The sequence below is a fragment of the Salvia hispanica genome, chromosome 3 (assembly GCF_029641045.1).
Source record: "Salvia hispanica isolate PSC_SH4W2 chromosome 3, Shi_PSC_v1, whole genome shotgun sequence".
Taxonomy (NCBI): domain Eukaryota; kingdom Viridiplantae; phylum Streptophyta; class Magnoliopsida; order Lamiales; family Lamiaceae; genus Salvia; species Salvia hispanica.
In genome coordinates this window covers 44710363-44735137 of record NC_142694.1, presented here as the reverse complement: position 1 = coordinate 44735137, position 24775 = coordinate 44710363, and the positions used below count along the sequence as shown (strand labels likewise).

Sequence of the window (24775 nt, the reverse complement as noted above, 5' to 3'; positions counted from 1 at the left end):
TGTACATCCATCCCTGCCGTCCGCCATTAGGAGTCTCGTTTTTTGACGGCACAGATTTTAAGAAATGTTAAGAAAAATGTGGGTGGAAAAAAGTTAGTGGCATAGGTCTCACTTATATATATTAGTTTTAAATGAAATGTGAGTAGAATGAGTTAGTGGAAGGTGATACCGTGTTACTATTTATGGTAAAAGTGAACCGGGACTCCTATTCGCGGACAAGCTAAAATGGAAAAAACGAGACTCCTATTCGCGGACGGAGGGAGTACTCCTTATTTACTAACTTTAAGATATGCAAGACTATCCTCATTCGTCATCAGTAACCCTCACCCAACTCAATCCCAATCAACTTTTTAATAAAAGTACTCATTTCTCTTTCATCCACATATACAACCCCCAACTCATTAAAACTTTTACTTCTATCAATGACCCCAACTCAACCTCAATACATATTTTTTTTTCATATACTTTTAATCAATAAAAATTTTATAATTTTATTCAAATATATTAAAAAACTCATATAAAAATTATACTCCATAAATTATTTCAATAAAACCAAATTTATCAAAACAATAATGAAAGGAAATTTTGTTTGATAAATTTGGTTTGCTTGTGATGAGTTCTATGTGTTAAGTAGGATATATATAGAAAAATGAAGCACAATATAACAAATAATAAATTAAATATAAATAAAAAAATGAAGTAGTTCACGTCATTTTTTTTGGAAGAGTTGTTCACATGATTTTTTTGGAAGAATAATAATTATTGAATAAAATAAATTAATAAATAAAAGTAATAAAACATTTTAACGTTCAACCAATAAAAGTATGACATGTGGACTTACTCCCACTTTTTCTATGGGTAAACATGTAACACCAAACAATGGGGTGGGGGCAGGGGGCAAGGGAGTTTGGAGTAATTGATTTTAGAATTATTTTTATTTTTGCTATTTTATCTTTTTGTGTGTGACCTTGATTCCAATGTTACCGATGAAAGTAGTCTACTGTCTGAATTCGCCAAATTCCAATTACATAGAATTTGATTGCTATATGGTTGACTTTATACTATGGGTTTAGGGTTTAGGATTTAGGGTATTTTTGCTATTTTATCCTTTTGTGTGTGACCTTGTTTCCAATGTTACCGATGGAAAGTAGTCTAACGTCTGAATTCGCCAAATTCCAATTACATAGAATTTGATTGCTATATAATTGACTTTATACGCCTATTTTAATAGTTGCAGTTTATATCATCATAATTGACTTTATAGTACTATAAAATATCAAGCTCGATTTAGTTTTTTGTTTTGTTTTTGAGCATTTCTAATACATCTCATCATTTTTTAATTTTGTTTTGAGCATTTCCAGTTCATCTTTTAGTATCATCTGACTCAACAAAACCTGAAAAATCCAATAATGAGTTGAGTTTTAACCCAAATTTTAAAAAATTATAAATATTTAGTCATTTATTTAAGCAAATACACTCTTTTATAAGTGGTTGGACAAATAACCAAGTGAACAATTAAATAAAAAGATTAACTGATTTTCATTCTATAAAAGAATTTTTAATTAATTTAAGTAATATATCAATATTGGAATATTCTAATACATTTGTATTCAAACTTGTATATATGTGGCATATGGATTCACCCCGGAGTAGTAATCGTGTTCAAACTTATATCAATACTGAAATATTCTAATACATTTGTATTCAAACTTGTATATATGTGGCAATCGTGTTCGCAATAACAAAAAACAGCGGTAGCTCCAGGAAAACGCAGTAACATTGAGCATATGGATTCACCCCGGAGTAGTAATCGTTGCAGAGTTGGATACATCGATCTTCACCTAGCTTAGTGTCACACCACATACTCCCAAAATGCGGAAGTAGCATATCAACATTCACATTTTCTATTTTTATGTCATCTACACATATGCATCAAAAATCATTATTTTTTAAATAAGCTTTTCATATAATAATATATAGACACCAGATGGAAACCTTTTTTCACACTTACGATTTGAAGGGGCATTTGCAGCTTCTTCACCCAATGAAGGCAATGGAGGATTACCTAGTCGAGCATGAACCATCAATAAATTTTGAATATCTGATTATTTAATAAATATTAATATTATCATGCAAATCATTCTACTTGAACACGAAAAAAGAAATTGAATAAGATGGAAAACTTACTGAAAAGAAAGGCAAATAACATGATAATCATGGGAGTAGAAACACTCCTCATTGTGTTGTATTCTAGAGTTAGGGATGTCAATCGGGCTAACCCGTTCGGGTTCGGGCCAGTCCACTCGGGTCGCCGGACTATTTGGGTGCGGTCCATTCGGGTTATGGATTTTTCGGGTCATAAATTTTCAACCCTAACCCTAACCCGTCGGGTTTTGGGCTAACCCATCGGGCTATTCGGGCCTAAAAGCTTTCGAAAATAATCTCTTGTATCAAAATTTTCTTCTATAAAATGATTTTAAATTTTAGATACTTTTTTCTTTTTAGTTTCGAATCATATAAAATCTTCAAATTTTCATAGTTTTCTTCAATAATACTTGAAAAGAAGCCTTCATCTCGATCAACTACAATATAAATTAAAGCTTGTGTTCGTGTCATTATTATAGCATTGTTCGTAACTAATTCTTATGAAAATTAAAAATCATATCTTACATGAATCATTATTAAAATGATAAATATATTAAGATTTTGATGGGTTAGTTCTTAATTTTGTATTGATTGGCTTTGGAGGTGGTAAGACACTAGTAGCAGATGATGAGACGGTGCAATAATGAGTTGAGATGAAACTTGAAAGCTGATATTGTGAGATCGAGTGGAAAAGTGTAGAATGAAGATTGAGGATTCAAAAATATAAAAATCCCTAAAATTTAATATTTTATAATTAAAACTCACAAACCATCGGGCCAACCCGCAACCCGTTCGGGCCGACCCGTTTAACCCGCCAACCCATTAGGGCCAACCCGTTTAGCCTGTTTTGTATTCGGGTAGTAAAGTTACAGCCCTAACTCGCTCATATTACCGGGTTGTTCGGGCCGGCCCACGGGTTTCGGGTTGAATTGACGTCCCTATCTAGAGTATCCTTTGTTAAAAAAAAATTCCTAATTAGTATTTTCAATATCCAGGACAAGTGTAAACATTTATGAATTGGAAAGTAATTAATTTCCAGTGTAAACATTTAACGTTTTTATGAATGTTTTGACGAATATTTTGGAGATTACCAAGTATAGAATATTATATACTCCAATATATATAAAGGTTGTACACGATTGATCAGATAAATCGTCTCAATTGGATTTTTGGATATATGTATATATGTTTTTATAAAATTAAATTTTATGGATCAAATCATATTTCACAGTTCGGATTCAGATTTTTATATTTAAATTTTAGGATAATTTGAATCGGATTAGATCGACAAATTATCCAATCTGAATCCAAGAATGCTCACCCCAAACGAAAATGCAAGGTGGAAATTAATTGATATTCGAGAATGAGGTTGTCTCGTTCCAATCTTGCTAGGAAATTCATGATGATGTAGACAATTACAACTCACACATATATACATATTGATCACTGCCAACCATGCAAGATTTGTTGTATTCATTTAAATACTATGAATGCATAACATATAATAAGCCCCGCCGAAAAATGGGTTGAATGCCAAGACTTCAAAATTTAAAGACCATTTCTTCTTCCAATAATTGGAAAATGGGAGATAATAAAGGAAAAGCTCGATTTAGTTTTTTATTTTGTTTTTGAGCATTAGTACACTCATCATTTTTTAATTTTGCTTTGAGCATTTCCAATTCATCTTTTAGTATCATTTGATTCAACAAAACTTGAAAAATCCAATATTGAATTGAGTTTTATCCTAAATGAAAAAATAATATAGCATCAATATTCAGACTCCAACAATGTCTTTCCGGCGTCATTTGATCTTTATTTGGCTAGGCGTGAGAGTTATATGACTTATTCAGAATTGTACATGAAACGTTATCGGTTCAACGCCGTGATTCCTCAATTGAAATTGAATTAATTCCTCTATTTAAACCTTGTTAAATAGATCAATAAGCATGATGCTGATTGTGGATTTATTTCCAAAAGATTTAGTTCACTGAAATTTTGTGTAATGTACTAAAATTACAATTTAATAATCTACTGTTGGAAGTTATAAGACTCCATAATTAAGTAAAATTTGGTATACTAGGAGTAGTATTTAAATTAAAATTTTCCCTAATTATATTAGTATATATATACTCCTCTGCATTCCCCTCTAAATATTCCCCGCTTTTTCATAATTTCTCCTCCTTTTCTTTTTCTCTGTCAACACAGCCATGAGTCTCTTTGGCCTTGGCAGGTAATTATGTTCTTCAAAACTGACATTTTATCTGATTCTGATCTCTTGGTGTGTGAATATTCACATCAGATCTGTGTTCGTGTATTGAATTTCTGATTTTTTGGTTGATTCTTTCTGTGATGTTTCTTCACTCAATTGATTGATTCGTATGGGCTTTTTGCATACTCTGTTTCCGTGATTTGATGTTCATATCGAGGTTGATTTTTTTATTGACAAAGAGGTGTATGATGATACGAAAGGTTATTTCTCTATTTTTATGTTTTTGTTATTTGGTTCAAGTTAGCAATACTATTGGAATTGAAGTTTAGAGTTTTGATGGTGTGAAAATGCTTTATTGGATAGTTGATTGTGAAGAAAAAAGGGGATTAATGTTTTTTCTCTGATTAGCAAGCCCAATTAACTTTTCTACTATTTCTAAATCACAGTGATTATCTGCATTAGATGTTTCATTGCATTTGTTTATCCGTTTGCAAATCAAAGAGAGGCATAAAAGGCCTGCCATTTATACCGTAGCTTCATGATCTAGTTTCATTTCCTCACATGTCGGAGACTCGTAGTCACAAACTACTTTCTATAGATATGAATGAATTTGAATAAGGAAGAGATGTAGCACCACAAAGTTATAGCATGTTTTTATTGCTATTACATTTGTATCTTCCTAATATGTGGATAAAATACAGGACTTGTTTGTAAAATGAGGCAAAATGCGTTTGACATGTGCTTCATGATTAATGAAAATAAAATAATTGCATTTTTTTAACACAGATATCACTTTAATGACTTAGAGAGTGCCTAACCTGATGAAAACTCTTCTTGATTTTTTGTCCAATTAGCTTAACTTGTGTAAACCGATTGGATGATGTTGTTTCTAGGAGATTGTCTGATTATTCGTAATGTGTGAGTTGCTCTTTTGGACAGGAATCAAAGGACATTCCGGCCTAAGAAAAGTGCCCCATCAGGCAGTAAGGTGTATCTCTTGGCAACTGAATATATTCGGCACCCTTCTTAACTGTTTTGGTCTTGACTCTGCTTCCTTTCCAGTGTTTATAACGAGCCTCTGCTTGAAACATCACAATGACATATTTAGTATTCTAATATTAGTTTGTCAATTTTTGCTTTCTGGGATATTATGTCATCTTCTTTGTAACTCTGATATTATGTCAATCTTTCTTCATTTTTTATTTCTCAAGCCATTTTTTTAAATTCATCATGTAGTGAATGATGTTTCTTGACCAGTCGTTGTTTTAGTTTCACTTGCTCTAGCTAATGATGCTATACCAAGAGAAAAGAAAGTCTGATTTGATACAGTAAGCATGAGGATATAATTTTATTTCTTTTCCTTTTATGTTCCAAGCCATCTTCAAAGCAAAGGAAATTTTATTTCAGATTTCCTTTTCATTGTTCAAATCTTTTCTCTGCTGTCTAATTGGTCTATCATGGTTGAGATCCAAGATGATAGGGCTTTAGTGGATTAGTTATGCCTTGGTTATTTGGTTGAAGGTATTGGTAGAGAATAGGAGTGCATCGCATTCCTGTGTGTAACTGTCCGACTATTGCCAATGGCTGCATGCGCAATGCATTAACCTAACTTCAATATTAAGTTACAAGTTATTGATCATTGAATTTGTTACAATTATATGTTGTAGGGTGCACAGCTTAGACAGCATATTGATGCCACTTTAGGTAGTGGAAACTTGCGAGAAGCTGTAAGGCTACCTCCTGGTGAAGATTTTAATGAATGGCTAGCTGTTAACAGTAATCTCTCTCTCTCTCTCTCACATATGTGTGCTTGCTTGTGGTTATGCATGTGCGCATCTTGAGTCTCACTCGAAGGACTTCAACTAGTGCTTAGTAGGATAAACAAAATTGATTTACTGATTTTCATATTAAAATTCCATGCCAATGGTTAACAAACCCCCCTCCCCCAAAAAAAGATAAACAAGAAATAAGATTGTATTTCCTCATTGATTGCTCATGATACGATGCCACTAAGAAGCACAATATTATTACTCTTTTATGGACATCAAGATTGTGTTTTATGAAGGCATAAAAAATGATGCATAATAACAATATCTACATGATTAAAAACAACAGTTTTGTACTTATTCTTCATCTGTGGATCTAAATTAAAGAAGGTTGCTTGATTTCCATCTTCAGCTGTAGATTTCTTCAACCAGGTGAATCTTCTCTACGGCACCCTCACAGAGTTCTGTACACCAGAAAACTGCCCTACAATGTCTGCTGGTCCCAAGTATGTCTAGCTGATTATTATTTCTGTTTATGTTTTGAGAAACAAATATATGAGTACTCCTTTAGGCCCTTTACCATTTGAAACTAGAAAGGATAAAAAAAATTAAAAGATGAACTCATTTGTCTGATGCTAATACAGTTTCCAATTCATTTCTTGAGTGGCATTCTGTATTGTTAGGAATGTTTGAATCTCATCCTCACTCACTATATTCATTTAACCAAGAAGCAGAACGTATATGTTTCCATATGTATGTATATGAAGTATGCATGATATGTAGACAATCACATTTTCAGGTACGAGTACAGATGGGCGGATGGTGTAACAATCAAAAAACCTATTGAAGTTTCGGCTCCTAAATATGTCGAATATTTGATGGACTGGATTGAGACGCAATTGGATGATGAATCTCTATTTCCGCAAAGGCTTGGTAATGATTATGTCTGATTCAACTTATCAGTGCTGTTTACATAGCAAAGTGTTTTCTCTTTAGATAAATGTATTGGCTCAATACTGATGGAGGAACATATGCAGGTGCACCATTTCCTACTAATTTCAGGGATGTTGTGAAGACTATATTCAAGCGGTTATTCCGCGTGTATGCTCATATATATCATTCACATTTTCAGAAGATTGTGAGTCTTAAGGAGGAAGCCCACTTAAATACTTGCTTCAAGCATTTTATACTTTTTACATACGTAAGTTTTCTGATACTTTGATTTTAATAGTCATAGCCTTTCTTCAAGCTGAGCTAATAGCAAGATTCTGTAGTTTTTTTGCACATAATCGAGCATTGTTCACTAGCTTTAACTCTGAAGCTTTATTGTGCAGGAATTTTCGCTGATAGACAAGAAGGAACTCGCACCACTACAAGAGCTCATTGAATCAATTGTCCCATATTAAGCATCTCGTTTCTACTTATGAAATAAGTGTGTTTAGATTTAGTTCATCTGCAACTGATTTTACTGTAACAAATAACTCAACTGCTGGTTTTGTCCAATATTAATGTTAAATGTCAAAACAAGGTTTGCTTCTGTTATCTTTCTACTAATGTAATACTTTCTACAAAAGATAAATCTACAAAAGATAATTATATTCTTTTAAGAGTCTAGATAAAGCAAAACTCTTACATAGTTAAACTCAATTTGATGAAGCACATGTTTTCATAATTCTTAACACAACTTTATGTTGGCATCATCTTTGCATATACAATTCAATACCAAAAACTATAAGGTGTTAAAATCTATTGTCAATTTTTGTATATGTACTTCTACTAAAAAAATAGACAACCCCCCAATTTCAGATCAGTGGCTGAATCTGGGATGTGCATAAACATATGCACCAGAAGCAGAAGCAAGAACACCAAAAACTTGAATGAACAGCTGGAGATTAGCCAGCAGCTCGCCACGGGCTTCGTGCTCCAAGGAACGACATGTGATTTTGTCGATGTTGAGAACACAGCCATCCGGCATCATTGAGCCATAGAGAGTGAAGGCAGTCTGATAGAACCAAAGGCCTTGGAGTGTTATAGCAATGCCACTGGTTAAATCAGCTGGGAAGCTGGTCGGCATGAGTGCTCCCGCGATAGTTGATGCTATACATAGGCCTATCAGTAGTACCAGGACACGGTGGTAGTACCCCTCGAGCCCCTTGTGCGTAGTCGAGTGGAAGTTGAACAAGAGGTACTCTGCTGTGAATGCTGCTGCAGCAATCAGGCACAATGCACCTTCAGACAATGGCAGATGCCTGAAAACAGAATAACAACATCATCTTGCAACAAATCAATGCACATTTAGCAAACAATATCTATATTTTCTGACAAAAAGAAACCTTTGCAGACAGACTAAAGGCTGACCTTGTCTGTTCACAGAGGAGTGTGATTACTCCAAAGATGAAGAACATGAGGAGCATTGCTGAGTGCTCAAAGTTGTTAATGTGAGAAGGGTTCAAGGCGCCATCGACAACGATGTTGAGATGGGTTGCATAAAGAAACTCTATGCAGAGATCAACAAAGCCTCCAACTGCAATGACATAGAGCTCAAGGTACTTAACCCTGCCACCAAATGCTCGAACCGGGTTCCAAACCCTGACCCGGTACGTCTCAGGATCCGACACATATCGACATATAGAGCACCAGACGTGCCACATCCCGACAACCAAAAACAACGTTCCTGGAACCATATGCCCCGGAAACGATCCCATCTTTCCCAACTTCACAAAACAAAAGCAAGAGACAAGTTTTTCTTTGATCTATATCATGATCTTGGATCCATTCTCATCTTCAACAATAGATAAAAGTAGTCGAATTTGAAGAAACAATCATACTCTACACAGATCATACAGTTGAACAAAGAAGAGAGATGACAGCATACATAAAATAGTGATATTATGAGTTCTAAAAAGCTTTTGGAGTTAATGGGGATCGAAGAAATTAATTTAGATGAGATGGGAATGGGTGAAATTAATCACACTCGTCAAAAAGGTACATGATTTTACAAAAGACTTTAATAATGAACACATCATTGAATTAGTTTTTTTTCTCTCTCTCTCTTGAAACATTATACTAAAAACACGTATATGAGGACGTTTGTCGGTAATACCTGGCTGGGTAGTTGCAACAATGCAACTTGCGTGGAAATAATCTCATCATTACTCCCGTTATTTACTCAAATAAAATGAATCAATATTTTGATTATTTCCTATAACCGTAATCACATGGAAATTGAGTTCGACACGAGTTTTATAAAATATACTCCATTCGTCCCATTTTAGGAGTCTCAGTTGAGTTCGGCACGAGTTCTAAAAAATATAAATGAAAGTTGGTGAAAAAAGATAGTGGAACGTGGGTCCTACCTTTTTATACTAATTTTATAGTACTAAAATGTGAGTGGAAAAAAGGTTAGTGGAATGTAGGGCTTAATACCGTTTATGGAATATTCCACCCGCGACTCTTAAAGTGGAACACCCAAAAATAGCAAACCGGGATTCCTAAAGTGGGACGGAGGGAGTATTAATGTCTAGGATTTTCTATGATAACTTTTTTCAGGGATAGCGAAAAGTACAACATGCAAAATTAAGGGACTATTAATCACTTTTTTACTTAAACTAATTAAATTAAATGAATAAGAGTAAGAAAAAAATAGCGGGAAGATAGAGAAATAAATTGGCAACAATAACATTAAGCAAAAAAGTGATAAATAGCAGAAGCGACTGAAAACAATGTATAACTACTCAATAAAATAATACGTGGTGCTATTTTTTAGTAATTAGATTAGATACTGCTAATATGCAAACTTAATTGTTTCAGTCATGAAAGCCTAATGGCGTGAAAGCGTCGTATCCTTGATCCATCATTCCAATTATCTTCTATTTCTATATATAGTGAAACTTTTTTTTTTTTCTCAGTTAGATAGTGACCGTGACAAGTATTATACATACTTTCTCATGTTTTTCAAATAAAAAAATAAAACAATTTATATAGAGATATTACTTGTTTTAATTATCTGTCAACTTCATTTTGGATGATTTAATTATTCGAAATATAAAAATATCCATAGAAACAAGAACACGACACCACTATTTATGGAACTCGGAGTAGCTATTCACAAGTACTAATATTTTTTGAGATAATTAATTATCGTTCTTCTCAATTAAACTGAATGAGCATAATTCATTTAAATAATGAATTGATTTGAAACAAGTAACAATTTTTTAAATAATAGTTAAAATTATATTGTAAACTAAATTGTCAAACTGCAGAAATAAATACATTTTCCTAAACATTAATTCTCTATAAAACATGGAGTAGTATTTAAGTAAAACAATTATATTCATAAACGAAAAATGGATTTGATGCTTTTACCACAAATTGAATATTGGGTCATTTGTCCAAGAGATGAGTGATATATGTCACCAATTAACGTGTCATCTATAATTTTCATCATTTCTAATTTACCAAGATTATGACATGCAATAATAGTATAATACCATTCCGCAATTCATTAATTAATGATTGTATTGGGCTCGTTTTTATCTTATTTGAGGTGTTATCACTTTGGATCTTGAGAATATCGTAATTTAATTGATGTCAGATAGGAGAATGAGAGCGTGATCAAGAATATTGATAAAGTGATTTAATAACCTTCATTTTGTGGTAATCTTAGAATTACTTTTAAATTTTACGACCAACATTTAACTTTCGAGATTATTTAATCAAAATACAATATCAATTAACATATTACTGATTAATTTAGTTTGTGACTGCATCTGAGCTAACTAGATTAAAAAAAAAGACTAATTTCTTTTACCATTTCAAATTTCAGACTATTTTATAACTGGCGCAAAAAATTAGTCCACCAACTGTAATCAACAAATTTATTAGTACGTTGTAAAAAAAAAAATTTTATTACGCACATTACATTTATAAACATATACTCCTTCCGTCCCAGATAATTCGACCCAATATTCCATTTCGGGTCGTCCCACATAATTTGTCCCACTTCACTTTTACCATTTTCAGTAGTGGACCTCATATTCTACTAACTCATTCTTACTCACTTTTTATTATAAAACTAATACTTTAAAAGTATCATCCACATCCCACCAACTTTTTCAACCCACTCTCCATTAGATTTTTAAAACCTGTCAAAGTATCCCAAATTATCTGAGATGGAGTATATAATACACCAATCATTGTGGCAAAACAACCTATTCCTGCGGGCTAAAGGGGATGCACATAGATCGTGTCAAGTTTTTAAATTTGTAATTTCAAATTTTCACATGCATGTTTATGTAATGATTGCATCTCAACTAACTATATTGAATCTAAACATAAATGTCGTATGCTTTTTAAATATTCCTCCGTCCCCGATTAAGAGTCACACTTTTGCATTTCGGTCCGTCCCCAATTAAAAGTCACACTTCATTTTTATCATAAATAGTAAGTAGGTCCCACATTCCACTAACTCAATTTACTCACATTTTATTATAAAATCAATATAAAAAAATGGATCTCACATTCCACTAACTTTTTCAACCAACTTTTCTTTACATTTCTTAGAACTCGTGCCCGATCAAAATGTGACTCCTAATCGGGGACGGAGGGAATACCAAATTATTTATTGCTGCACAAATCGTTTTGGAATTATTCATTTTGAAATCCATCAATTTAAATTTATGGCGTTTCACCGTCGAAAAAAAAAAACCATTCTACTGTGCTTAAATAAAATGAATATGTATATATGTATGAGCATTCGGTTTCGATTCGGTTTTTCTTTTTCAAATCGAATCGAATCGAAAATCAAAATTTTATGAAACTAAAAATCGAACCGAACCGAAAAACTAAAATTTCATAAATATATTCATAAAATCCGAAAATCAAAATCCAAACTACAAAAATCGAACTCGAAAAACCAAAATTGGACAATATTACAAAAAAAAATGGTTTTTTTTCTATAATTAACGCAAATATTATATCGTATCAACCAATTACATATCCAAAAATTTACAATTATAATAAAATCTAAATATTAGTATTACATATATTACTAATATAAATAAACATACATAAGTTTATTTTAGGTATAGATCATATATACAAATATTAAAAAATTTTGGTTTTTTGGGATTTTTTTTCGATTCGAACCGAAAAGTCAAAATTAACCTTAAGTTTGGACCAATCAAACTGAAAAATTGGACTAAATTTCAAATTTTAGTTCGGATAAGGATATTCGGGTTTAAATTATTTTGCTGACCCCTAGAATCATGTAATCAAATAATCGAAACATTTTTTTTGTTAGACCAAAGGTGTCTACCAGCACACCAATAACTGTATCATGTGTTGATGTGTAGGCACATTTAAGGGTATAGTCATCTATTCCAAGAATTTGAGATTGCTCCATATCCATAGATAGGACCACCAAGTATTAATTCTAAAGTTGACACTCAATTATAGTGAGATAAACTAACTTATTTTGTACAAGTTACAATCACAATGCCATATACCGATTGATACCCAAATTTAGCATAACTCACCATGGATGTGAAGCACAATCTAACTAGTAGGACTGCTTTTGGACGAATTTAACCTTCTTAATACTTTTAGAGCAAACATATCTTTAATGGCTAATAAAGTTAATTGCCATTCTTGATGACACATACATTTAATTCTGAAAAGCTTACACAATCAAATGACATATTTGGGTATTTCACACAAGGTGTAGAAACAATAACTAAAGTTAGGAATAACTTTTTCATAAAAACACACCAAAGTTTGGAATTGTTTTAATGCAGTCTAGTTCTGTCTAATATCTCATCACCGAATTTATCCTTCAAAAAAGTTGCCTTTTCCTTGCAACTCCAAGTTTGATATTGAAAAGAAAAAGAAGCAAAAATCATTCTCTAATGAGTTGGTCTTTTTTGCACTAATTAAAATCTAATCATCATGATTAATATTTAATCATCTCAGTGAATGATATTAATACTATGCATAATCATTATGAACAATACGCTCAAGTTAATCGATGTGTTTTGTTTGTCTGAGATTTTAAGAAAGTGGCTTTAGATAATTATTAGTACTATAAAATAGGAGGAAAAATAGAGAAAATAAGTGAAAATAAAATAAGATACATAATAAAGTAAAAGGAGATTAAATTGTTTGACTTTTTATTAAAATAATGAATGACTATTTAACCTGAAACGGTTCGAAGAGATATACGAATCGATTGTCTAGAACAAAAAGAGCATTGTATATATTTTATGTAAGTAATTCTGTTTGGGGAAGGTAACTCACTTCATAGTTCACTCTCGTTTTCAAACTAAATTTAGTATTTTAAATTGGGTAGCTGCTTCATCATTATATAATTTGCAATCTTAAAATATCTAAATCCTTTTACCAGATGTAGTAACGTTGATTTTATAGCCTAGAGAAAAGGTCAGACCAACCTTAGATACCATCTCAAGAGCCATTTTTTGACTCTACTACACATGATTTGAATAATATGCACGCCGTATATACCAAATTAAACTGGTTTTAAATGTACAACTATTAAAGTAGAAAAAAGTAATGAGTGGATTGGATAGTCCATTTTTTAAAATAAAAAGTTTAAAAAATTTATAATTTTTAGGAACATACTAAAATAAAAACAATTATACTAGTGTTATTTTTGAGGAACGAGATAGTACAAAATAATTCTTATATTACAAAAAGGAAAATGAGTGATGGGATTTTTTAAGGGAATATTTACTCATACTCGACACTTATTATGAAAGGAAATTTAAAATTTTAAATCCAACTCCCATTAATAATTAATACTACAAATATTTTAAGAAAATAATCCCTACGAATAAAGACAAACAACATCCACAGTCCATTCTCGAGTTTAGAATTTAAAAACATTTTCTGTTGTTATTCAGAAATAAAAGTCAATAAAGAAAAAAAAAAAAAAAAAAAAACTCCAAATATATTTTGGTATATTCTGTTTTTAAATTTATTGTAATTTTCCTCTCCATTTCAAACTCTCCTTCAATTTCAACTTGCCGGCGTTAGTCTTTATTATTCGGTGGCCTGAAACATATTCAGATCACTAACTGTAAAATTAACTTCCCTAATTTTCTCTCTCTTCCCCTCTCCCGCTCTCGTCTGTTTCTCTCTCTCTCTCACACAAACACACGCACTTGTTCATCACGCCAGCAATCAATTGCAGATGCGCCTGTGTTAATTGGCGAAGTGGTGAACTCTGAAGATTCTGGCACGGGCGTCACTACTGTATTGCTCGAATCTCCCTCTCTCTCTGTTTGTTATTTTATGTGTTGGTATTTTTCTCGTATATGACGTGCTGGAATGTATGCATTATACCTGCTGCCTGGCTTCACATTTTCTCAACTCTAATCTTTTGAGTTGATGCTTTTTTTGGAATTTGCTGAAGCAGATCGCTGCTGTTGGAGGCGATCGATGATCAGTTGGTGCGGGTTTGGCAGGAATTGCGGCCAATTTTGTGTTTATTTGGTGTAATTATCTTTTGTTAGGTGCAACTGTTCAACATTGATTCCGTGAGATAGAGGTTAGTTTTTTCTTCTTCGGCGAAATCAAATTTCTTCAGTTTACTGAGATCGGGACCTTTCCAATTTTATCTACGGTATATGATCCTTTAGGAGTTGCATTGGCTTGATTAACTTTCTAGAAGTGAGGATTAGCTCGGAGTTTTCGGAACTGTTTTGAATTTGCTGCTGAAACTTTGAAGAGCAGAAGAAGACATACTTCCAGAGATGTCAAACTCGAAGGTGGTTTATGAAGGATGGATGGTGAGATACGGCCGCCGGAAGATTGGAAGATCATTTATTCACATGCGATATTTTGTGCTTGAGTCTAGGTTGTTGGCGTATTACAAGAAGAAGCCCCAAGACAATGTGGTAAATTTCATTTGTAACGATTATTTCCCCTTTATATGTAGTGTTTCTAATTGGAGGTGTTGGAGATTGTGAGTTCTATGATATGAACTCCTCACCCTCTACCAAGAAGGATCATATGCTAATGAATCATTTAAGATGGCTGCAGTTCGAACTTTAGAGGATATCCTACTGTCTAGTTCATATGACTTGGAGCTACCTACTTTTCTCATTTTTAGAGGGAAACTATTTTCCATTTCTATTGATTACAATCACATGGAACTTATTTTATGTTGCTTCTCCTTTTCGTGTGGCAAGGTGCCGACCAAGACGCTTCTTATAGATGGAAACTGTAGGGTGGAGGACCGAGGACTGAAGAATAATCATGGTCATGTGAGATAAAGTTCACATTTTCTAATCTTATATATACTCTTACTGAATATTACCTTGTAGCATTATCTTGTGATTTAAAACAATGTAAACAGTAGTTACTGTTTCACTCTAAAAGGAGACAGGCCAAATATAGAGTGGTGCATATCGATCTTGGATCGTTTTGTTCAACATATCATTGTTTCAGTTACCGTGAGCGTTAATGCAGTTCAGTTTGTTGATCTCACATCGCCAAACTTGAGTCCTATTTCAAAAATATAACATGGGTTTCAAGTTTCATTTTTTATAGTTCAGTTACTAATACTTGCTGAAATATTGGTGTGCGAGGAATTCCTGCTATAAGATGCATTGGTTCTTCAGTAGAGAAAATGTAAAATTGTAAATTAATTTGATCAATAGATATAAACTCATTTAAGAATGACTTGAAGATTCCTAAAAAGAAAGAAAAAACAAAAGAATCAGACAACAGACTCAAGACCTACTCATTCCATGTTCACTGTTTTAACTTGTCTCTATGGAATGTGGACATGTATGGTTGAATACTTGTATTCACTAAAGAAAAGGAGGAGCATGTTGTTAGGAATTGTGTTTGAAAATATTAATGAAAAAGAGACAATACTGTAAGTGTCATATTCTAGGTAATTAGTGTTCACTGAATGCTTGCGATGAATTAGTCATGATTTTGATGGCACTGGATTAATAGCTTATGATATCTCTTAGCAGTCAAGCTTAGAGTTGGGCCTTATAGGGTATCATATTGTGGTACTGAATCCTAGCTCTCTGTAGATCACCATCACGTCCCATTTTGTTTTCATGGTGCCCTGAGAGTGTGAATTCACTTCTTGTTTTGGATCATAATTATGCACTGTTGGAATGGTAATGGGTGAATACTGGATAATTTACTTGATTGGCTTTTAATAAATAGTACTAGTATGCAGCATATTTAGCCACAAACCAACAATTTTTAAACAATAGAAGTCTATTGTTAGTATTCCAAGCTGAGTCCAACATCAGGTGTAATTATTTACTAGCTAGGTTTACTATTTCTGATCTATGTTTTTATTACTTGATCGTGAAATGCTGCCTTTTGTCCCAGTTCTCCAAATCTATTGGCCTTTTAAGATCATTCTTTTGGTACATATGTACTAATTGATTTGAATACATGTGATAGTTTTGATGTTTTAACTGTTTGTATTAATAAAAGCTGTTCAGAAATACTTTTGGCTGGTGCCTATTTTTAACATGCTCTGGTGTTTGGCAGATGGTGTACGTTCTGTCTGTATACAACAAGAAAGACAAATATAATCGAATCACAGTACGTTACTTTTGCATCTGGAGATATTTGCTGCTGTTATATTTGGTTAAAATTATTATGCTGCCAGTGTGTCATTAGGAATCCTATCATAGTATTCTTTTGCATACATGTAAGAGAGCCTTTGCTTTAACATACATGACATGAATCTTTCATTTATTTTCCCCTCATATTTTCTTACCTTTTTAAATAATTATGAATTATGATGTTCTCTTTAAGCATATTTTCAGTACTAGTTTTGTAAGTTCAGACTTTTACTGTCTCTGTCTTTACATCTGGTATGCCATTCACTAAAATGATTTTCTGGCAATTTAGTTTGTTAAGATGGCATGGGCAACCTGATAAGTCCTTTAGAATATATTCTTAGTTAAAGCTCTTTGAATATGAGATATTCTTAGCAGCTAGAACTTCAATGAACAAGACTAGATTGATGAATAAACATGACATAACTTGCATGGGACAAACAGAATTTTTAAAAGGAGGATGTGATGCTTCTGGTTTATTTGACGTTCTAGCAATGCTTGTAAGGGCTGATTTCGGCCAAGTTGTTTAAGGACACAAGAATGTGAATGAAGTCAACATTGACATGCACGAATTAATATAATTGTATGTTGTGAGCTCTCTGGATTTTGTTTGAATTTGCTCCCTGTGGTTCCTCATACAGCATCCCAGATTCTATCAACAAAATTTATCCAATGTGTACTCTAAAATAAAACGACAAAGTTTTATTATTAAAAACTTGGGTATGTTGTAATCCCAAAAAAATAAAAGTGGTTATAACTGCAATGTTTTAAAAGTCATATGACAATTGCAAATATAGGTAAGCAATGTGCTATTTCCAGCAATTAACTTTGTAATCTTTGCTGGGATCTTAGTTCTTTGTGAATTCACGTTGTGGTAAATATTGATAATCGTGGTCCAGATGGCAGCTTTCAACATTCAGGAGGCACTGATTTGGAAAGAGAAAATTGAATCTGTTATTGATCAGGTTTCTTCTATCTTTTGACTCCTCCAGTATTTGCTATTTTGCTATTATATCACTGTTGAATTGACTTTTCTTATAAGACACCACAGTATCATTTAGTTGGTGAAAAAACTGACATATAGTTCTCGACATGCAGCATCAAGAATCTCAAGCTACTAATGGTAACAAATACGTTTCTTTTGAATATAAATCTGGTGTGGATAATGGGAGGAATGCTTCATCATCAGAACATGATAGCCAGTAAGTGTTTTCTGAAACAGGCTTTGTTAGCTTTGGTGTGTGTTTTCTGATTGAGGCTTCTGTTAGCTTCATCGGCATAACATGATTGTCAGCAAGTGGTTTCTGATTGTGGATCTTATGCACAGGCTTTCATTAGATTACATATCACTTAAGTAAGGCTTTTGTTAGCTTGCTCATGTAAAAGATAAATGTATTTCTACAATTTTGCATTCAATAATTGCTTTTCTAGATTTAGTAAAATCTTTCTTTAGGTTTTTGCTAAGCATGAGGGTAATTCAGTAGATGGTGGATGGTTTTGTATTGAAATGCTTTGCATCTGAGCAAGTATTATGCTTCACTGACAGCAATTGCTGGGCCTAAATTGTTTATGTTGCGTTGGTTTATTCGGATTTCCTTTCAAGAGACAAGGGAGCAGCTTTAGATGGCAGGGATATTGTTGCTTTGCTGGTTAATCATTGTAGCCATGGGCATGGTAAACTGCATGTCTCCCATGGTGATCGGATCTAAGCATAAGGCAGCTTCAATTGATTATGGTGATTGGATTTTTTTTAGAATTTAGTAGGCTTGTTCAATAAAGATGTCAAAAAAACTTTGAAAATCAATAATAATATAAACAACTGCGCTACATTCTGTCAATCCAAGTCAAACCAATCCATTATACTTGAACCCTTGAGCGTGCTTTTTCAGTGGAAACCAAACCATGGTTAAGTTTTGGCATGGTTCCTGAGAAAAAAGTTTGAGAATCCCCAAAGTTTGGCTAAGTCCTGAAAACGCCTGGATTATCATAAACCTTGCTGAGTATCAATTATTCCAGGTTCCGTGAAAATATAAGGAAATTGAATTAAGAATGTCAGTGTCTAAGTTTCTTCCTTTCTCCTGGATACTTCTTGCACTGTCATCCATTTAATCTGATCTTTTAGGCCTTTCGAGGGTCATTCTCCTCATTCTTCTCTTTCTTGTCCTTAACTAATTATATACTACACAGAACTATTCCCAAACTAATATTTTGATATTTTCTTTAAAAATCTTGTTCTATATCTTTACATCGATGAACTTCCGTTTGAGTACATTACTGTTGCTTTACGATACTCGTTGAGTATCTAAAATTTCTCATGCTATAGTTGAATTCTATGCCTAGCAAATTTTATTTCATATGTTGGAGGCTTCTGAGCTGTTATTTCTATGTCATTCTGATGCTTTCCCCTTTTTAATTTGTTTGATATTTTTCTTCTGCAGGTTTAGTGCTGCAGAAGATGATGATGATACTAATCGAAGTTTGTTACGTAGAACAACAATAGGAAATGGTCTTCCTTCTTCAACTTGTCAACTTGCTTCATAAATTTATTTCATGCTGAAACTTAACCACTAATTTTTCATGTAGCAGGCCCCCCTGAGTCCGTTTATGACTGGACAAAGGAATTTGATTCTGATTTGGCTAATCAAAATTCAAACAACCAGGCATTTTCTAGAAAGTATTGGCGCCTTCTCCAGTGCCAAAATGGTGTGTTGATGTTCATAACTTACGTCGAATTTGATAGATTTGCTGTCAAGTTTTACAAACCTTTTAGTGTGCCATGGGATAATATATGAAACAATATTATCTTGATTAATCGTTTTCTTTATAGGAAACTTTCTAACTCTCACGACTGTATTTTTATATGTGGACTTTTAGGTCTTCGGATATTTGAGGAGCTTGATGAAGTAGATATTCTTGTAAGAAAGTTTCTTCGTATTAATTGCCAACATATTGTTGAAGTGGTTTTGAATAGGCTTTACATGGATTTCTATAGAGTATGTGTTACCTACAAATTTATTTATGTAGCCAAAGAGCTGCAGTAGAGCAATGAAAGCTGTTGGGGTGGTGGAAGCAACCTGTGAAGAAATATTTGAACTAATAATGGGCATGGATACGACACGATGCGAGTAGGTCTCCGTCTCTTTTAAATTGGATTTTGAGAATTCCCAAGTTATGAACTTTTGTTGCATGTTGGGAGCAGTTTGTGATAGGTAATGCTCAATAGAAGGAAATGTTACAGTTTACATCAAGGAGGTTACTTTTATATTATTTCCTTGTGTCATATTTGCTATTCAAGAAAGTTACGATAGTGAAGAAAACTTCATGACTTGCTCAATTTTTTTATTTGGTTAAATCAATTTGTGTTTCCTGTTCTGTGAATGCTGCACTTATTTTAATTGCAACCAGTATGTAGAGATGGTCATATTCTTTATGCAGCATACAAAAGGAAAAGTTCATCATGCCACAATTCACAATATCAATACAATGTGTAGAGCAGAACTAATAACCTTTGTTCTTCCACGTTAACAGAAGTGTATTATGCATGTAGGTGGGATTGCAGTTTCCAGTATGGTAGCTTAGTGGAAGAAGTAGATGGACATACAGCTTTACTTTACCACAGACTTCAGTTAGATTGGTTCCCAACGTAATGTGCCCTTATCATATCTTCTTCTAGAATGTGTTAGTATTTACATTACATTTTCTTCAGTGCCGTTTCCTGAGCATTGGTTTAACTGAATGTAGATAAAGCTCCTTCTTAAAGATACTATACTCAGCCGTTTTCTTAATTTCTCTATTATTTGCTAGTTAGCCAAATTTCTTTCAGCAAATAAAATTATGTCTTTGTCTCTTTTTATGGTGGCATTATATGGATTTTATAGTTCAATGATCTGTTCCCTATTGAAAGACACAACTCATTTGTCACACAAAAATCCTGTGCATATATTCTTTGAACACATCTGCAAGGTACACCAGAAAGAATCCTTACAAATATTGTAACCCATTACAGGTTTGTATGGCCTCGTGACCTTTGCTATGTGCGCTATTGGCGTCGGAATGATGATGGGAGTTATGGTAAAAGTTTTAGTGCTTTCCTTCCTCTTTTATGTGCTTATAATATTTAGTGCAAATCTCTCTGTTTTAATCCATGTTACTTTGCAGTTGTGCTATTCCGTTCTAGGGAGCATGAGAATTGTGGCCCTCAACCTGGATTTGTGCGAGCTCATATTGAAAGTAAATTCAGCTTAGCTTTATTAGTATATAAACAGCTGTTTCTTGAATCAATTCTCAAGCCATGTTGTCTATACTAATTGAATCTTTTTACAATTTTCATTTTATGTTATAGTCATGCTGTAAGATTTACCTGAACCAATTGCAGGTGGAGGATACAATATTTCACCTCTGAAACCTCGTAATGGGAGGCCCAGAACACAGGTCCAACATCTTATGCAAATTGATCTAAAAGGCTGGGGAGTGGGTTATGTATCATCATTTCAGCAGCATTGTCTCCTTCAAATGTTAAATAGCGTTGCTGGTGAGATCTCTTTTTATGTGATTTAAATTCTTGAGATGTACTCCCTCCGTCCCTGTAAAGTATGAACATTTGGTTCAACAGGGGTTTTAATGTATAATTGGTAAAGTAAGAGAGAGAGAGATAAATGGTAATATAAGTAGTGTAGTGTAATGGTATAAGTTTTAAATAAAATGATGCGTAGGGGTAATGTGTTGTTTAACTATTCCATAATTAGAAAATTAATACTTTTCAGTGACAGATTAATAAAGAAATAGTAGTAGTTCATACTTTTCAGGGACGGAGGGAGTAGCAGATATTGTCCTCTGCACTTTTGGATCTATTTTTTCACTGTAGCCAAATTAAGTTTAAAATATTTATAAAAAAAGATAAAGACACTGATGCTTCAACTATGAGCTATATCTCTTTTCTTGACCCTGATCTTTAATTCTTTTGTATGAATTTGGTGTGATCTCTGTAGATATGATTTTTGTTTTCCTTCTGTATTCAGGATTGCGAGAATATTACTCTCAAACTGATGAAAGACCAGTTGCTCCTCGGATCCCTGTTATGGTTAATATGACATCAATATCCAGCTCTTCAAAGAGGAGTAAGAAGCTCCAGTCATCTTCTGCTCACCATCGCAGTCCTTCACTTGATCAAATACATGCAGCAAACAGAAATGCTGTTTTAATGGATGAAGACTCTGATGAAGATGAAGATCTCCAGGCAGATCAAGAGGTTCACATAATACTTATGTGTCTATAGCATAGTTAAGGTTTATACTGAAGTTTTGGTTTCTGTAATCTATAGGCTTTGTCGTCTGCCTTTGAAGTTGAAGACAAGAGAACTGGTATATATCTACTTTAGTGATTGTCCAAGTGATATGGAATTATGATAATGTTGCGCTGCAATTCATATGTAATGTTTTTCTTTTATTCATTAGGCCATGAAGAAGAGTCCACAGACCAAATAGATTTATCCATCTTCTCTGGTAACCTTCGACGTGATGATCACGATAAGGCTCGCAACTGTTGGACATTGTCTAATGGAAACAACTTCAGAGTCCGGAGCAAGCACTTCTGTTATGACAAATCAAAAGTAATAATACTTTCTTGTTTGTTGCAGTTGCAGATACATTCTGATTGCAGTCTAGGCTGCCTAAATTTGTTTAACAAAAAGTCTAATTGAATTTCTGCAACACTTTCTGAAGATTCCTGCTGGCAAACATCTTATGGATCTAGTTGCTGTAGATTGGTTTAAAGATACAAAAAGAATGGATCATGTAGCTCGACGCCTGGGTTGTGCAGCTCAGGTGAATTTCTATGGCTGATTATCTTGTCATTATTAGATCTGAATTCCTTTCTGATAATGCAATTTTTTTTCAAAGGAATTGCTTTTGCCTATTTGATTAAATTCCAGTTTGTTCATTCTTGCTCTTGATATATAACCAATATTATGTCTTTCTTTTTAGGTTGCTTCAGATAAAGGACTTTTCTCTATCGTGTTTAATCTTCAAGTGAGTTGACTATGTTGCTGAGTTCTGTCATATTTATTTTGTTTGTTTGTTTGTACAGCTAATGAGAATATTCCCTCCTAGGTACCTGGATCGACACACTACAGCATGGTATTTTATTTTGTGTCCAAGGAACTAGTACCAGGATCTCTTTTGCAGAGGTTTGTCGATGGAGATGATGAGTTCCGCAATAGCAGGCTGAAGCTTATTCCATCAGTACCTAAGGTAGCTTTCTTCTGCCCATTTTGCATGGGAATTCCAGTGCCCATTGATAAGGAGCTACTAGTGCGTATTCACTAATGCTAAAAAAGTTTTTTGAAGCCAACTATGTTAGACTTTGTGGAGCTAATACTTCTTTGAGCCACTACGGCTTTTGATGCTATAACCAGTAGTAACATATAACTAAATATTCATGTTGTCACCGTAATTCTGATGCGAAAAAGAAAGAAAAGAGAGCTTATAAAGATCTGTATATGTTAGTAGTTGAAATGTCTGTCTGCCTATGTATAGATACTCATACATATATGCAAGTCATTCTGTTCCAGAAAAACCTTCTACGACTTCCTTTTCATCATGAATGTCTGCTCACAATTTCCAGGACTCACATGATAACCTGAAGTAATCAGAATTTCACATGTCTGAAACTAGGAGTCCTTTTACTGATTTCATAGATTTAAAACTCTTGTTCTTGTTTCAATGCAATCCATGTCATTCTAATTTTTACTAAATTGCAAATCACGCAGGGTTCTTGGATTGTACGCCAGAGTGTTGGCAGCACCCCTTGTTTATTGGGGAAAGCAGTTGATTGCAACTATATACGTGGTCCGAAGTATTTGGAAGTAAGACCGTTTTCTGTACTTTTGGGGCTTGTGTAATACCTTAAGGATTTATAAGTTGATAATTTGGTGAGTTGATAATTTAGTGAATAGAAGGTGGGAGTAGGATACAATAAAATTATGATACATCTATTATTCACTGTGCATTTAGAAGAAAGAGATGATAAATCATATCCCATGTCATTAGTGGCATAAATAAATTGCAGTTAATCACTTTAAAGTCGAAACCAAAACAATCAAGGGGCTTTGGGTTATCCACCTATTTGAAATCAAGACAATTAAAGTTGGATCTTAGAAATCCACCCTATCCATCACAGAGGCCGTAGCATATACTTAGAGCAAGGTTGCAGGTGGACATTTCTCATCTGATTTCACCACTGTGGTTTTTAATTTTTTGTAGGTTGATATCGATATCGGTTCCTCCACTGTGGCAAATGGAGTGCTGGGCCTTGTGATTGGTGTTATTACGAGCCTTGTGGTCGACATGGCTTTTCTTGTACAGGTATTCAAACTCATCTGACAATAGCTCATATAATCTTGGGAACAAACTTATATATAGCTCATATAATCTCAAATGTTCACATGAATGTGTCCAAGAAATCATCAGCTAGCTCACACGGATTATAGGATTATGACAGATTGAAAATGTCAAGAACTAATATAACTTGTAACCATAAATTTTGTGCGACGAAATTATGTTGATATATACTGCTAATGTGATTTTGTGAATTGGTGCAACGGTCAGGCAAACAGTACAGATGAGTTGCCGGAGCGGTTGATCGGTGCTGTGAGAGTGTCTCATATAGAATTATCATCAGCTATTGTGCCGGTGCTGGAGACGGATTCTTCAGATTCACAGAAAACGTAGTGGATTATACGATGTATAAATGATATTGTTATCCAAGTGCATATATTACTACATTCATTTAATATTCAATACCTACAACTCTCTCATGTAGAAATTATTTTTCCTGACAATTGAGTTCAATACAGTGAAATTAATTGTCTTGATATTATTTATTTTTTTTAATCAAAAACATCCATAGTAGACGGGGGGTTAGGCAGACCCCCAACCCGTGAATAAAATCAAAATATAATATTTCAAAATGTGATTCTAGCCCAAAAGTGACTAAGATTCAAAACAAGAACATGAAAAGATAATCTGAAGGTCCCACGAGTCGGG

General features: G+C 33.6%; 3 protein-coding genes across 5 annotated transcripts; 2 read left to right on the top strand and 1 right to left on the bottom strand.

Moving 5' to 3' along the window:
• Positions 1 to 4262: 4262 nt before the first annotated feature.
• On the top strand, positions 4263 to 7657 carry LOC125210728 (MOB kinase activator-like 1A). The gene is made up of 7 exons (XM_048110310.2): positions 4263 to 4375; positions 5294 to 5342; positions 6022 to 6130; positions 6533 to 6626; positions 6920 to 7053; positions 7158 to 7321; positions 7455 to 7657. The coding sequence occupies exons 1-7, from the start codon at positions 4353 to 4355 to the stop codon at positions 7524 to 7526; spliced, it is 645 nt and encodes a 214-aa protein (XP_047966267.1). The 5' UTR covers positions 4263 to 4352; the 3' UTR covers positions 7527 to 7657.
• A 79-nt stretch (positions 7658 to 7736) lies between these two features.
• LOC125216502 (uncharacterized) lies at positions 7737 to 9178 on the bottom strand. The gene is made up of 2 exons (XM_048118235.2): positions 8479 to 9178; positions 7737 to 8369 (listed from the first exon to the last, which is right to left on the bottom strand). The coding sequence occupies exons 1-2, from the start codon at positions 8823 to 8825 to the stop codon at positions 7928 to 7930; spliced, it is 789 nt and encodes a 262-aa protein (XP_047974192.2). The 5' UTR covers positions 8826 to 9178; the 3' UTR covers positions 7737 to 7927.
• Positions 9179 to 14128: 4950 nt separating this feature from the next.
• Positions 14129 to 24608, top strand: LOC125214771 (protein ENHANCED DISEASE RESISTANCE 2-like). 3 transcript variants are annotated; one of them, XM_048115919.2, is made up of 24 exons: positions 14129 to 14388; positions 14552 to 14683; positions 14775 to 15032; positions 15327 to 15401; positions 16660 to 16713; positions 17633 to 17698; positions 17832 to 17935; positions 19172 to 19239; positions 19317 to 19436; positions 19608 to 19648; positions 19758 to 19858; positions 20281 to 20376; positions 20740 to 20804; positions 20892 to 20963; positions 21109 to 21264; positions 21752 to 21981; positions 22054 to 22093; positions 22187 to 22341; positions 22454 to 22555; positions 22715 to 22759; positions 22841 to 22981; positions 23500 to 23595; positions 23993 to 24094; positions 24338 to 24608. In XM_048115919.2, exons 3-24 carry the CDS (start codon positions 14889 to 14891, stop codon positions 24458 to 24460), a joined length of 2196 nt encoding a protein of 731 aa, XP_047971876.2. In that variant the 5' UTR covers positions 14129 to 14388; positions 14552 to 14683; positions 14775 to 14888; the 3' UTR covers positions 24461 to 24608. The 3 variants fall into 3 exon arrangements, with proteins under 3 accessions (XP_047971876.2, XP_047971878.2, XP_047971879.2); XM_048115921.2 differs by having other exon boundaries at positions 14549 to 14683; XM_048115922.2 differs by having other exon boundaries at positions 14130 to 14388; positions 19320 to 19436.
• The last annotated feature ends 167 nt before the right edge of the window (positions 24609 to 24775 follow it).

Excerpts from the sequence above, each read along its gene's own strand:
- LOC125216502 (XM_048118235.2), bottom strand. The coding sequence starts at position 8,825 with ATGGGATCGTTTCCGGGGCATATGGTTCCAGGAACGTTGTTTTTGGTT. Across the intron at positions 8,370-8,478 it reads CTCCTCTGTGAACAGACAAG|GCATCTGCCATTGTCTGAAG; the intron begins GTCAGCCTTTAG and ends TTCTGTTTTCAG.
- LOC125210728 (XM_048110310.2), top strand. The coding sequence starts at position 4,353 with ATGAGTCTCTTTGGCCTTGGCAG. Across the intron at positions 6,131-6,532 it reads TGAATGGCTAGCTGTTAACA|CTGTAGATTTCTTCAACCAG; the intron begins GTAATCTCTCTC and ends TTCCATCTTCAG. Across the intron at positions 7,322-7,454 it reads ATTTTATACTTTTTACATAC|GAATTTTCGCTGATAGACAA; the intron begins GTAAGTTTTCTG and ends TTTATTGTGCAG.
- LOC125214771 (XM_048115919.2), top strand. The coding sequence starts at position 14,889 with ATGTCAAACTCGAAGGTGGTTTATGAAGGATGGATGGTGAGATACGGC. Across the intron at positions 15,033-15,326 it reads AGAAGCCCCAAGACAATGTG|GTGCCGACCAAGACGCTTCT; the intron begins GTAAATTTCATT and ends TCGTGTGGCAAG. Across the intron at positions 22,342-22,453 it reads TCTGTTATGACAAATCAAAA|ATTCCTGCTGGCAAACATCT; the intron begins GTAATAATACTT and ends CACTTTCTGAAG.